This window comes from Phyllostomus discolor, chromosome 8 (assembly GCF_004126475.2).
Source record: "Phyllostomus discolor isolate MPI-MPIP mPhyDis1 chromosome 8, mPhyDis1.pri.v3, whole genome shotgun sequence".
Lineage (NCBI taxonomy): Eukaryota > Metazoa > Chordata > Mammalia > Chiroptera > Phyllostomidae > Phyllostomus > Phyllostomus discolor.
The window spans coordinates 20,995,400-21,010,507 of NC_040910.2; the positions used below are offsets into that span (position 1 = coordinate 20,995,400).

General features: G+C 43.6%; 1 protein-coding gene across 2 annotated transcripts; it reads left to right on the forward strand.

Annotated features, from left to right (window-relative positions):
- The first annotated feature begins 1,842 nt into the window (after nucleotides 1–1,842).
- On the forward strand, nucleotides 1,843–10,144 carry LRAT (lecithin retinol acyltransferase). 2 transcript variants are annotated; one of them, XM_028521619.2, is made up of 3 exons: nucleotides 1,843–1,900; nucleotides 2,173–2,713; nucleotides 6,555–10,144. In XM_028521619.2, exons 2-3 carry the CDS (start codon nucleotides 2,174–2,176, stop codon nucleotides 6,705–6,707), a joined length of 693 nt encoding a protein of 230 aa, XP_028377420.1. In that variant the 5' UTR covers nucleotides 1,843–1,900; nucleotide 2,173; the 3' UTR covers nucleotides 6,708–10,144. The 2 variants fall into 2 exon arrangements, with proteins under 2 accessions (XP_028377420.1, XP_035887819.1); XM_036031926.1 differs by having other exon boundaries at nucleotides 1,848–1,989.
- The last annotated feature ends 4,964 nt before the right edge of the window (nucleotides 10,145–15,108 follow it).

The window sequence follows — 15,108 nt, forward strand, 5'->3', positions numbered from 1 at the left end:
CTGGAGCCCACGGTCAAGTTCAGAGCCCAGGAGTGCGATGTGGGGCCCGCAGTGCCGCACACGCCGAGGTCTCGATCAGACTCAAAATTTTCCCGATTTTAAAACCTGCAGCTAAGCTAGGGTGCTGCTGGAAACTGACAAGCGCTCACGTGCAGAGAGGGTTGATTAGTTTCACAACTCAATAGCTCGGCGCTTTACTTTAAAATTTTTAGGTGGGGGTGGGTGGGGAGGGGGCTGGGGAAACAGACGGTTTTAAACTTCCATGTCCACTGCCTCTCTTCTCTTCTCCACTTTTTTCTGTTGATTCATTTGTGGGAAATGGAATCTGTTTCTCTTTGCTGGGACTGTAATGTGATTCGGGGTCGTACGACAAATGAACATCGGCAAACGGGACGACTGGGACGGAGCGCTGATGGCAGGACCCGGTGCGGGGGAAAGGCCGGGCCTCCTCCCCGCAGGGTCGCCGCGGTCCCCGCCGTCTTCCAGGTAAGAGGAATGGCCCAGCATCCACCACTCGCAGCAAGCCCCCTTCCCAGGCGGGCGGAGGATCGGCTCGCAGATCAAACCTACCAGCCTCGAACAGCCCAGCTTTGTGGCCCCAGATGAGGTTTTCCATTGTGGTCTTTGTCCGCGAGATCTACGCATTTGCATAATGCAGCGATTCTCAACCCGTGTGCTCCAGGAATTTTTTAAACATGCAATTCCTAACTATTCAAGATCACTCTCCCCTTTCCCCTTCGACCGCCAAGTAAAGAAAAAATGACAACGTCCAACACAACAAAAGCCATTCTCTGGAAATAAATCAAAATTATACCCACGGGGGGGTTCACATCGGCAAAAAACATATCTTGGCGTGCCACAGAAACTTTGTAATTATGTGCGCCAGGAGATTAAGAAAAGGTGGCAAGTCGCTGGCACAATGCTTCCATTAGCACGGAACTCAGCGCACAATCGAACTCAGCGCTCACGGACTCCGCGGGCCCGGCTGCTCCCTGACCCCACCCTCTGGACGCAGGCGGTCCAGGAGGAACTCAGCGCCTTCTCTTTCCTCGGCCCCCTCTGGAGCCTGGGACTTTAAAAGAAAGCGGCAAAATTTGGGTGGGTGAAACGAAGGGAGGTCCACGTAACCCTGCAGCCAGAGAAATAAACTTGACAGGAATCCAGCTTTCCAGGAAAACGTTAGGGACTTCGCCGTTTTTTCACACCGACCGTTGGGAGCCGCGCGCTCAACGGTCATGGGAGTCTCGGAGCGCGGACGCGCCCGGGGTTCCGATCACGCGCGCGCGGAACTTGTATCTGGACCTGCCGGTTGCTACCCAACCCGCGCGCCTGCTGAAACCAAGGGAATTTGTGTCATTTACAGAGGAGGATCGTGGCGTGCGGGCTATGGCGCTCCGGAGTTTAGGAAGGAATCCGCAGGCTTTCAAGGCACGCACATTTCGCAGAATAAATGAAAATAGGTAACCGAGGTCTCCAGGTCTCCATCCCTTTATAGGGACCTAAATCTCGCCCGAACGGGCTTTCCGCAGATACCTTTTCCGAAGTACAGGGAACGCGCCCTGGTCCCGGCAGGTGCTGAACCTCTCGCGCGGCCACGCCTCGGCCCCTACGGTCCCCAAAATGGTCTCTCAAAAGCCGAATTCCTTAGCTCCTGAGTGCAAGAGGGAGCCCGTGTGACAGGAGTCCCCAGAACCCCGGGCTACCGGCCCCCTCCCCCCGAGGTTCGGTTCCGCGCGCCCCTCTCCGCGAGCAGCGGCGGCGCCCGCGCCCAATCAGCGCTCTCGCTGGGTCTGTGACGGCGGCCGGCCCCGCCCTCTGGCCGACCTTAAAAGGTCTCGGAGACGCCTGCACCGCGGAGCTTCGCGAGCTGCCCTGCGCCCAGGCACACGCAGGAGTCCAGGTGCGCTTCTGCTGCTGCTCCCAGCGCTCCTCTCACTGTCCCCACTGTCAGCCGTCGCCAGTTTCTCCCCATCTTCAGTCCCCAGAGAGGTGCGACCACACCGGTCTCCAGGCTTCTCCCTCTTCCCTTTCCTCTCCCTCTCTCCGAGGCCACTGTGCCCCGTGGCAGCCGCTGTGCCCCGCGGCGTTCGGCCTGCAGGTGAGCTGCAGCGCAGCGCCGGTGTCTGGCGGGCTTCAGCGGCGCCAGTCCCCCTGACTCTCGTTTCCCAGCAGGATGAAGAACCCGATGCTGCAGGCGGTGTCCCTACTGCTGGAGAAGTTGCTCCTCATCTACAACTTCAAGCTCTTCAGTGTGGGCGCCCCGGGTGAAGACAAGGCGAGGAGCAGTTTCCATGACATTAACTCGTTCCACCGCGGTGACGTCCTGGAGGTGCCCCGGACCCACCTGACCCACTATGGCATCTATCTGGGCGACAACCGGGTCGCCCACATGATGCCCGACGTCCTGTTGGCCCTGACGGCCGATAAGGGGCTCACGAAAAACGTGGTCTCCAACAAGCGTCTCATCCTGGGCGTTATTGGCAGGGTGGCTAGCATCCGCGTGGACACAGTGGATGACTTCGCCTATGGAGGCAAAATCTTGGTCAATCACCTGGACAAGTCCCTCAATAAGAAGCCGCTGCTCAACGAGGAGGTGGCTCAAAGGGCGGAGAAGAAGCTGGGCATCACTACCTACAGCCTGCTGTGGAACAACTGCGAGCACTTCGTGACTTACTGCAGGTTTGACACGGCGGTCAGCCCCCAGGCAGACAAGGTACGGCGTGTGACTCGCTGGTGCGTCCGCGGGCACCGCCCTCCGGTCCCTAACCACTTCTCTCGGCCAGGATCAGGCATTGAGTTATAGATTACATAACGAGCGCTCTGGTGTTCCTAAGGCGGACAAAGTAAATGGCGACGTGCCCGCTTTGCAGGTCACCTCCGAAGGCGCGGGGAAAGAGTGTGGCAGTGCAGTACCTCTGCCCGCCGTTGGAAGGGAGCTGCCCGGTTATTGCTGTCCAAGCAGTCAGGGTGTCCACCCAGCGGAGTTGAAATGACCACATCCGCCATGTGATTGCAACTTTTCCCAAGAATTGCAATTGGAAGGAAGGTGTCCAGAGTTTATATTTAATCCATAACACCGCTTACAAAATGTTTTGCCCTTAAAGTAAGGAACTTTGCAGGGTTCGGTCTCCCTCTGTAAGCTGCAGAGAGTGAGTTAATTCCCTTTGCTTGGTATGAAGTATCAAAATTCCCAGTAAGGAGACCTCCCTGGTAGATCTCTTCTTACTCCCAGACACATCTGGGCTTCAGACACATCTTTTCCTGGGTAGTTTGAACTTTTCTGTGTTGATTTGCATCTCCATCTACAGATTCCCTCATTGTTAGCATCCTTTACCCATTAGCCCCAAAGGTGGGTTAGGTTGGTTATGGATTCCCCAGGGATCAAAAACAGTTGGTTTGCAAGAAGAGCCATTAGCTGTCAAAAGGTAATTTTAATGTGTGCTGTTGAGAGAGAGAAAGAGAGAGAGAGAAGAATTTAAGATAGCCACAAGTCCAAAGAGATAGAAATGGATTTTTAGTTCAAAACCTCATAACGTTTAAGTTCATTTGCAATTAGTAGCTTTCTCAGCCTGCCCTGCAGGCTGTTAAAGAGGTATTGTTAATGTTCGCTCTTAATGTTGGAAGCCTAGATAATCACAGAATGAACTTTACGTTTGACTCTTCATGTTTAGTTGTTTTGGTGTGTTTTTTTTTTACCAAAAGAATATGAGTCTGTGTAACTAATTTTTTAATTGTTCCATATTTTAATCTATTAAGATAGGAAAAATCACTCCTGTGACACAGCATGAAAGTATTATGCTTTTATACATAGATGTATGAAACTCCTTGTGATTATTTATAGAGCCAAAACAAAGTCAATCTAGAGATACTTTTGTAAGTAAAATAAAATACAGTTAGAGCACTGTGCAGTGATTCAAGAATCACAGCTCCAGTCCAGGCCTGGTTAGAAAAGAACTTTACCACATTTACCAACACAGGTTCCAGAAATGTACAAAAGGAAACATATCAGATTTACTTAGAAACCAAGCAAATCACTTCTCTAAGGAAAACAGTATTTCTATCTGTTAATTAGGACTGTACCATGGAACACATATTGTTCTGTATTATATAGTTCTACAGAAAAACAAGTGCTTTTCTAAGGGAGTAAAATATTTATTCTGCACAAGTAACTAGTTGGAGTAGTTTTTCATCTTTGGAAACTTTGTAGGGTTTTACAGAAGTAGACAAGGGTTTTAATTGCTGTTGCTGCATAGCACCTCTTGTGAAACTTGAGTTTTTGTCTTTACTTTCAATGGTCTAACAAACGATTTGGCCACAGAGTAGATTTTCCCGGGGAAAACGAAACCCCATCCCAATTTTTTCATTTCTCAGAACTGTTTCTGAACATGTCCTGTGAGAAGCAGGTCATTCGTGCTGAAGGAGAACTGGCTTCTGCTTCTCAGAAACAGGGAGGAATTACTTGGTTCTGGGTCTGTTTTTTGAAGTCTTCGTGTATATAACTCTCGCCAGCTCGACACTGGAGTGGCAAAGTCGTCTCTTAAATTTGAGTTTACAAAAACTTTCAAGAGTACTTTCCCTCATGAAAACACTCCAACTAATTTGAAAACCAACTGGATGAGAGTCTTCTTTGTAGTGATGCTCTTTTTCTTTCTTTTTTCTTTTTACAAGTTTAGAAATAATAAAATTAAGGAATTCTTTACAGGGTGGGCAAAACTGGGCTTACAGTTGTTGTATGGAAAATAATGCAATAACTGATAAATAATAGCACAAGCATAAACTCATGCACTCACAACTGTAAATCTACTTTTGCCCCACCCTACATATTGCTGTTCACAACTTCAGTGTTTCGTAAACTATAAAACTCTTTTACTAGTAACTTATTCCTTATGCTTTTTCCACTATGTTTTTAGCTTTGTTTTATTTTGATGAAATTGCTTTTCATTGCCAAAAATGAATGCAAATACCCCTTTTAATATCTGGGGGTTTGATACTCGAAGAGTGCCCCTATAGCCTTTTGAACCCTAGCAACATAAGATATCGCCCACGGTTGAGCCCTGCCACTAAAAGATGCCCCCTGGGCTGATGGCCAAGTGAGCAAGAGTGGGACATTAGCAATGGGATGCTGTTCGGTAAAATATGCTTTGAGGGAAAAGAGTCCACAGTGATTTTTATTTTCCTTAATTAAAAATTATTGGGGAAAAGGAAGAAAAGTATAACTGTATCAAAACAACATACTCATTTAACTGAATGTATATCTTCCCATTATTGGCTGCACAGCTTTTCTCATGGTCCTGAAACTTTATTCAATTTCATCATTCCCAATTAAAGATTGTGTATTTGTTACTCGATGTCTTGTTAGTTTAGTGGAAGGATACAAAATACAACAAAATACAAACATATGTTTGACCTCTAAAAAAAGACCAACATGGTATTTGTTTAGCTATTGTATAAAAGTATGGATAGAGATGACCTTACAATCAAGATGGAATGCAAAATTCCAATTTGTTTTAACATGCAATCTGTTAAGAATTTGGAAGCCTAGTCCAGTACTATATAGGCCACTGTAGGAGACCCTGAACAGCATATATAATGTCATGTCTAGAAAAGGAGCTTAAAATTAGTGAGCAGCAATCCTCATATAAAAATGTCAACTAATGGCTAAATTCTGTTCTGACAGTGGTGAGGTGGTGATGACTTTTGGTAGGTGCAGCAGTAATGGTAATCGTCCTAACACTCACATTTATACAGCATGGAGAAAACTGCAGAGCACTTTCGCACAACAGCCTCAGCGCCCATGGAGGAAGAGTGTAGCTTGCACAGATTAAGTGATTTACTTGAGGTCACACAACTAATAAGAGGTAGATCCTGGGTGACACATAGGCCATCAATTCGGAGTAAAATTAGTTTCCTAAGAAAAAAAATTACACATATTAGAAGAATGCACTTTTTAGGATTAAGGATCATATATATCTTTTCAGCGGCCAATTTTATACCTCATAATTGATTTGTAAACTTGTTTAATTTATTTAGGCAGGGAGTGGGATATGGCAATAAATTAGATTTTCTGTGCCTTTAAATATTGAGATTCATACAAAAAAATTTTTAAAGAGGAATTTAAAAAGTTATCATTATATCACCAAATTTTAGAATGGTTAATTGTAAGAGTTGAATTCACCAATAGTAATGGACAATTTATTTACTTGAAATTAAAGACCTCTTTGCTCACCTAATTTTAGAATATATTGTTATTGGTTACAGTTTAATGCTTTTAATCCCGAGCTTTTATGTGGTTACACTCTCTGTAGTTTTCTATAAAAGGTATGCATTCTCAAAGGCAACCACCATTATTAACTCAGTTACCAAAGGTGTCATTTCAGCCAGCTGTTATGGGATGTGGAATCAAGAAATTAAACTATTGACATCTAAATTCTTTCATAAGTCATAAGAGAAATCCCAGTTCCTCTGGTAGCTGGGAAAATTGTGCTTTATTATTTGGCATATGTGGTTCTTAGGCTTAGCCACCTTTTCTGACATTCTTACATTTCGTTTTCCAGTTCTGTGAGATCTTGAAGATAATTATTCGTGACGAGAGAAGCGTTCTTGCTTCGGCACTCTTGGGACTGGCCTCTGTAGTCTGCCTGGGCTTGGCGTCGTACACCGCTCTTCCCGCGATTCTTATTCCCTTCTGCCTATGGATGGCTGGCTAACCGCGCATCCCGCGTCAGTGTGTGTGTTCTGTGGGTAAACATGTTTGTGTTTATAGAGCACAGATCAGCACAAGCATCGTCGAGAAACATGTGACCCGAAGCACTGTGTTCGGGATAAAAATGTGATTAAGCATCACACAAAGTGCTTACTGTGTAAGCCCAAGAACAAAGGCTTTCGCAGTCTTCCTCAGGCAGTTCCATTTGAGAACACTGCGCAGATGTTGGAAATCTGGAAACTTGTGATAGAATGCATCATTACAAGGAAACCGGCCTCTAAGACGATGGCCACAGGAGATTATTTGAGTTAATTTTTTTTCTCCTGTAATCATCGCTCTCCTCTGCTAGGCCTGAATCTGAAGATCGGAAGACTTATTGAATGAGATGACCAACTGTACTGTAAATTTACCCTGTTTCATTGAAAACCTTATATTAAACTGAGAGAATTTCCCTCGTTCAGATGAAAACATGTTTGATGATTGGTCAAGAAAAAATTCTCAATCTTTTTCTCATGTATTATAATTCCCAATGAGTCAAGCAAGAATATTTTGTTACATGAAGTTAAGGTTTACTGATAAAATAACTGACCAGAACTACAAAATATGAATTTTCCTGCAGAAATAGCTCCTATAACATCAGTGAAACAATTTGATATAACCTTACCTAATAGGAAGCCTGACATCCTTTTTTTTTTCCCATTATGTGTCACTGTGGCTACTTTAAAAACTTTTGAGAGGTAAATGGATATAAGGTTGAAACAATTTGGATACTTGGAATGTATATGTACCAATTATATATACAGATATCTACATATTGATTAGAGACAAATTAAGTTCTTGACTGCTTTCTTATCATACCAATGTGATTACTATAGAGCATTTGTAGAGGTCAACGTTACAGCAAGTTTAGTCCGTTTTCTTATGCCTTTGCCTGTGATGTAACTTGTATATATGACATTGGATGGTTTATCTTTTAAAGTACTTATTGTACTTAATGTACTGCATAATATTTAAAAGTCCTCAGATTTGCTTTCTAATCAGTTTTCTCCCATTTAATTTCCAAGTAAGGACCAAAGGAAATAACTCTTAGAAATAATTTTTAAAATGTCTCTGTACCTCTAAGCATGTAAGCTGATTGAATATTAGAGGTGAGCTGTAGTGGTGTGAAAGGAAGCATTCAAGTACTTTTCCAAAATTACCAAATTCTAAGATTAAGCCACCAGCGAGACTTACCTTTCAAGTATTAGAATTACTTTGTAAACTATCAAGGGTCACAAGAGAAGAAGTCACATAATGAGCGGCACAAGGGGATGGGATCAGTCCCCCAGGGATCTGACCAGAACAAGTTTAGGAGCAGATTTTAGTAACTGATATTTTCTCTCTACTCATTTACCCAGAACAAATTCAGTTGTTTAATTTTGTGTTTAATCATTTCAGTATTTTAAATAATTAAAACATGAAATGGCAATACCACAGAATAAAGTTGTTCTGTGGGCCTATTCCAACCACTTAAAATTATTTTAATTATGTATGCATAAAAGCAACCACAATAAGAAATCCATTATATTAGTGTTTTTTTTCACTGATGTATATTATCCTTGTAGCAATTATTTAAATTTATTTTTTAAAAATATGGTATCCTCATAAATAATTAATACCTTTTGCAGACTTTAGTATTGCAGGTAGTAAAAATCACTTCTGATATTAAATCTGTGTTCAAAGATAATCCCTCATTAAATGCCCAGGGAAGTATTTAAGATTGGAATGAACATAATTAGTCTTCACTCACTTCATACCCTTAAAACAAGATTCAACTCATCATTCGTTTAAGTGCTCACTGTATGCCAGGCACTGGCCTGCTTTCAAGTTCATGCTCTACAATTAATCATTTTTAATGACCCATATTGAAGTGTGCGCCGTGCTATGGGAAGAAGACATTAAATTGTCAGAGAAATCCCTGTGAAGGAGGCAATGCTAGCATTAAGGTGAGAAATAGTTAGAGGGGGTCTTATCACACTGATGTGTTGTTTGACTACTTAGGGGAAGAGAGAACTGGAGGAAGGTTTTATTTACTAAACATTCCACAACACTAGAATTTGTTGAACTTAGGAGAAAAGGAGAGTTTTTAGGGAAAAAAATGCAAATATCCCTGAATGTGGCTGTGGGAGAAACCCTGAGCTCTGAATGTGTCTTGAAATGAATTTCAAGACGGCACCATCAGTTAAGATTCATACTTACGATCCTGCAATTCTCTCCCATTTCTAAACTGCTAACCTGTGAAACAGTAATCAAGTATTTCCCGGTGCAGTTTTTTGTTCCTTATTTTGTTCTTTGCCACACCCAGGTGCAGGCCAAATAGGCCTCCTGGGGCTAAGATGAAATAATGCAAGAGTCAGGTGTTAGGGACCTTTTCATCAAAGTTTATGGCCACATGGACGTAGAAGTATTAAGACTTTACATAGTAGTGTTGATGGAAAGCATAGACAAAGTGGTTAGTTTTAACTGGTCAGGCCAAAATTACAGGGACTGTGTACTGAGAGTCAGAAAAATGAGGGTTTTTTCAGGGGACACATTTGAGCAGAACATTCTACACAATGGGGACAACGTGAACAAGCACATGGAAACTCCCCACAACGTGTCTCTACTATTAGTTGATGGAAAGCACGAAACCGGCATGGGGCATTTGGGCAAGTGGACATGGTTCAGTGGGTAGAGCAGGGCAAGGGCGATGGGAGACATCGGGAAAGAAAGCCACGGTCAGGTGGTGCAAGTCTTATGTATACCAAGAAGTGTGGACCTTATGAACAGGCAATGGAGGTTTGGAGTTCAGAAAGGTAACTCCCAAAAGTACAAAGGATGGGGGTATGAGGCAAGACAGGAGAAGGAGCTCTATTAGGAAACTAGCTGTGGTCCTAAATCTCTCAAAGGCCTGTCATTGTGAGGGTGGAGAGCAGACATGTCAAAGGAGTGTCAACAGATTTTAGCCAAACCCTCATGTGAGTAACTCTTGTGGGGGTGTCAGGGAGGAGTCACGTGTCATTTCCTGCCAGAAGGTTGGTTCCTGAAACATAAATTAACATGGTGATTGTGTGTATATTGAATATTCCAGACCTTTGTTCTGCTAGATATGTTTCTAGGGATAAGCAAATATGTAAGCCTTTGTTGTTCGAGATATTAATTTTTCACAATAAGGATACATTGTTTTTATTTTTCCATTTTCTATTTCATATTACTACCATCAGGTAGAAAAAAATATTTTGTCACAATATCAGATTTATGCCAATGGCAGAACTCTTGTTATAGACAAGAAGCGTATAAGAAATGAGAGTTGCCAATCCTCTGTTTTATATGATGTATTTAGAAAGTTTTATTCAGCATAGATCTGTCAGTTCAACTAATTTTATACATGTATGTTAAATAAAATCCATTTTACATACTGTCTTGTCTTTGAATTTGAAATGCTTGAAAAGTAGCTCACATTTTTCGGAGCATTGTTGCCTGAAGAATTATGTCTCTCAAAGCTTCCTGTACATATATTTGAAATAACCTCTCTGGAACCAAGAGGAGATCTTTACTCAAGAGAGATTTTGAGAAAGTGCACATATTTCATGTATCCTTTACATACCTCAGAGACAGGTAGAGAAACAAAGACTTTCTTTTAGAATAGTGAGTCTCCGAATATGGCCCTTTACTTGGTTCCTGCCAACCCCCAAACTGATTCCCCCCAAAGTAGGTCCATTCTTTGATTTGTACTAGAGAGTGGGAGTGGATGGGTAGATGAGTTGCAGTCTTTGTCTTATTTTAATGAGGCAGAGATACATGTTTCAGTCATGGTTTTATAGGGCCATGCGGTTTGAATGGAAAGAGTTGTGTAAGAGTTTGCAAGTTTAGCTCCTTACAGATTAATGAAGTATAATTAAATGTACTTTGTAAACATGCTGGTTTCCCTTTCATCTTTTATTTTATTTTTACTTTTTCACCTTGAGAAAGATGGCTCAATTTTCATTCTCCGAATGTCATCTGCATTTTTTCCTATTTAAAAGAAAACTTGGTGTGTTCATCTTGCCATCATCATGGTGTGTTCCCTGCTCATCTGGACTGTTCAGTGCAAGGCGAACAGGTGCAACATGCAGAAAGAACACTCAGCAAGAGGCCAGAACATGAAAGTTTTAAGATTTATTTAATTAGCATACTGAAACCATGGAATGTTACCACACCTGTGTCAAGCTGATTTCTAGTCAAACTCTTAATGGCAGAAAAACAGCACCAGGTGTTAACCTCAGTTCAGCAACCTCAGTTCTTGAGTTCTGGCCAAGAGAAGAATTCGGAGCCAAGACTCAAATTATGAGAAAGTTTATTTAGAAAGTCACAGAGGTAGAAATGAGCCATAGAAGAAATGGGTTCAGGAAACAAGTTATAGGGACAGAAGGACGCTTGGAGCTTAGGGGAGAGAGAGGGAGAGAGAAAGAGAGAGAGTTAGTTACAGAGCACCCTGAAGAAAGAAGTAGGTAGGGAAAGGCACAGGCTTGCTCTAAAGAGAGCCTTACTGGGCCCTCCATCCTGAGGGTCTTGGTCCCTACTGATTGGTTGGAGCCACAACAGGGGGTCTTTGGTCCATGCAGCTGGTCCTGATGTCAGCCATGGCATCACCCACCTGGTGTTGCTGCTTTTCTGGGCCTGGAGCTGAAACACAGCTGAGGCCTAGATGTCATCTTCCAGGGGTTAATGAGTGGTCCTGCAAGGGCTTGTGGCTTTGTCTGTTGCTAGGCGCCCGGGGCTCTCCTCCCCGGTGACTCTGCACCTAGCCTGTCTTCCTACTCTGCTCTTGCCTAACTGCCTATTACAACACTGGACATGGCAGTGAAGTAACCACGCTGACAGGTAGCTGAGGTGACTGACAGTGAATGTCATTCACAGCAGCGGGATGGGAGCACAACCTTCTTGGAAAGCCAGGGGTGCCCAAGCGCAGGGGAGAATTTTCAGGTCCTGAACACTTCCGAACTTGGGTAAAGCATCGTCAACCAGAAGTGCCGGCCATGGCAAATGTCAGTGGATGGTCCACTGAATCAGAGATGGCAACACATTCAGAGCTCCCGGAGGCTAGTCTTCAAGGGGCTTTGATGAGAGCCGATCCAATCTCCTCATTTTATATGTGGCTTAGAGTTTGAGAATAGCACAGATCCCCAGGAGACTCTGTGATAGAAGCAAAATGATAACTGGATTCTTCTGACACCTACCCCCATGTAGATAATTTATTCCATGTGGATAAATTGTTTCCAAGCTTGTCAGGTGGTCACCATAGTCTTCTACAGTTGCTATCATTGGTTGATTATTTGAAAGTAAACAATATTGCATAATGGTATGGTTGATGCTATCTTCCCACCCACACAGCAGGGCAGAGTCTTAGAACAATAGAAAAGATCAACTTGTATCTGCCCCTCCACCCACCCCATCGTTGCCAGAGTCTTTCCTTCAGATGTCCCTGGAATCTGGAAGTTTAGCTGACACAGCTGAGGTCTGGTATCCATGCCAACAGAACCCAGTTATACCAGACACTGCGCATGCCCATCAGGCCTCTGATGAGGGCGAGATAAAGGTGAACACTCTTTATTCCGTAGCGAACTGTTTACAAGGCAGTCTCCTTCCGCGAAGCAATGCCAAGACAGGTAACACAAAAACAATGTAATGGTAACAATTGGCGTGTCAGTCTGCCAGCAATGTGTTGGGATGCACACAGAGGCACACACAGCTCCCTAAACTCGTGTTCTTGGTATCTGGGACTTATCCTCTTAAGTATATGAGGAGTCATTTCTGGCCAATGAACATCACATTCCAAATCCTAGTCTTGAAATTCAACTGAGACAGAGTACGGAAAAGCTGAGATGCAGAGGTGTCAGAAGGACTGCCAGAAGGCTCTCTACCAGTGGGAAACAGTGCAAATCCTCAAACCCAACTTCCAGGCCTATTGTGAGTGGTAGAATCACAAACCATGATCGGCCTGGGTTACAGACTGAAGGACATTATTCACATGTGTGACATATATAATAGTGTTGACTCAGCAGAACTCTGTTTGGGTCATTTTCTGAGACTAGACAGGATTGCATATCCTCCTGTAGTTTTCCCCTCCAGCTTCTACCACTTGTGAGCCATGCCCTTGAACCCTGGCCTTGCAGACAGGGCCACTGAAAAGCCAAGACGGAAGTGTCAGTAGGGTCTGAAGGGTGAGGGCCTGCGGAGGCAACAAGACCTGAAATGGGGCATGTGTCACAAGACAGAGTGGGAGACGGGCAGGGCAGATGTTCTGGGTGGTGTCTATGGCGAGCCCACGGGGTAGGCTTACTCTCACAAAGACAGGCCTCCCAACTTCATGTGACTCTCCTGGGTACCTGCTAGGTGCCAGGCAGAATGTTTGCAGAATGTTGAGGAAGCACACACAAAGACCCCACCTGGAGTGCCGTCCCCGACTGGGAGTGAACTGGTGGATGCAGGCCTGGCAGCAGGGTTAGAATGCAAGTTACTAATTTCCTGCTGATAGGAAGCACTTCCTGCAGCAGGGTCAGAATGTGAGTGCTGGCCTCATTGACTGCTGGCTTCTGCGAGCCAATTAAATTAAAAGCTCTTTTATAGTGTTTCTAAGTGCATAGTACAGTGCTCAATAAATTCTAAAGAATGAGTATAATTGCAGTCTCATAGGATTTTTTTGTTTTTCCTTTTGTTTTCCCCCATAGACAGGCAGCCAAAGTGAAAAGATCTCTCCTTTTCGGTTCCACCGCAGATTTACTCAAACATCAGACTAGCCACTCTTTATTTCTTTTTACCTTCACCCTTCAACAGGTACGCACTGAACACATGAATGCAAAGAAAGTGCCGTATCTTTATTTGCAACCCATGTGGAAACTGAGGCACCAGATCTCCCTTTCTACCAGATAGCTGGCGGCGGCTCTGAACTCCCTCTCACAATCTGCCTGACAGTGTTAACGGTCACATTCGTCTGGCCGCAGTGCGTGTGCATAAACGTAGGACTTACCTTGTGCATTGTAAACTTCCTGTGAAATCCTTTATCTCTACACGCCATCTCCTCTGACAGTTCAAGTCCTTATTCCTAGGTCTTGGCTCGGGGTTTGAGGTGCAAACTTTATTTTTTCCTCTATATTTCTACATTTCTCTTGCTGCCTGGATAATTAACATACAAAAAAGGTTTTGGGCTCTGGCTGGGTGGCTCAGTTGGTTAGAGCATTGTCCCCATAAGCCAAGGTTTTTTGTTAGGCCCTCAGTGAGGACATGTGCAAGAATCAACCAATGAATGCATAACTAAGTGGAACAACAAATTGATGTTCTCACTCTCTCTCTCCCTTCCTCTCTCTCTCTAAAGTCAATACACAATTTAAAAAATGATTTTGGTGTGCACCAATTGTAAGTGTTTTTAACAAACTCTGCGAGTACAGCCTCTTTCCAGGGTGTGGGGCTGATGCCCACCTGGCTGCCGTGGTTACGCGATGCTTTTCCCTAACTACTTTCATTATTGGTGAAACATCTGTTCTCCCAAGTTTTTGTTTGCCTACCATCTAATTTAATGGGAGATTATCAAAAGAACTTTATTTCTAGATTCAATAGGAATAAACTATTTCTGTTGGAAATGTTGGTTTTGTTTAGTCCTCTGTTTTTTCTGTTGTTTCATAAACATTATTAATTTACTTGCAGTTCCCCATCATGACTTTACTTTCCTCCCACAGTTCTATTCAGTCTTTGTCAGGGAGCCTCCGTGACAGCATGGAAAAGCCTGGCTTTGACTCTTGCTCCCGACCAGCTGGAGTCTCCAGCAAACTATTGCATTCTTAATTTTCTCAAGTACAGTCGACCCTTAAACAATGTGGGGAGTAGAGGTACCAATCCTTTGCACAGTTAAAAATCCTTATGTAATTTTTGAGTCCCTGAAAACATAACTACTAATAGCCTACTGTTGACCAGAAGCCTTACTGATAACATAAACGGGTTGGTTAACACATATTTTGTATGTCATGTGTATTACATACTATAGTCTTACAATTAAGTAAGCTAAGGGAAAGAAATGTTAAGAAAATCATAAGGAAGGAAAAATATATTTACAGAATTTACTGAAAACAATCTGCATATAAGTGGGCCCACATAGGTAAACCCATGTTGTCCAGGGGTCAACTATGTAAATAAGGGACCATATTAATTACCGCTCAAGATTGTGAAGTATCGAGTGAAAGTATGTGGCGCCCTCCAGTGGGCTTGGCACAAAGATATGCTTAATGAATGGTAACCGAGAGTCTATAGTTAGAATTGGGTCTTCCACACTTTGAGCAGCATTTCTAGGCTTTCAGTTCCTCGTGGTACCGACCCATCAGTACTGTCTGTTCTCTGGCTTCTGCAGCACCAGC

Excerpts from the sequence above, each read along its gene's own strand:
- LRAT (XM_028521619.2), top strand. The coding sequence starts at position 2,174 with ATGAAGAACCCGATGCTGCAGGCGGTGTCCCTACTGCTGGAGAAGTTG. Across the intron at positions 2,714-6,554 it reads TCAGCCCCCAGGCAGACAAG|TTCTGTGAGATCTTGAAGAT; the intron begins GTACGGCGTGTG and ends TTCGTTTTCCAG.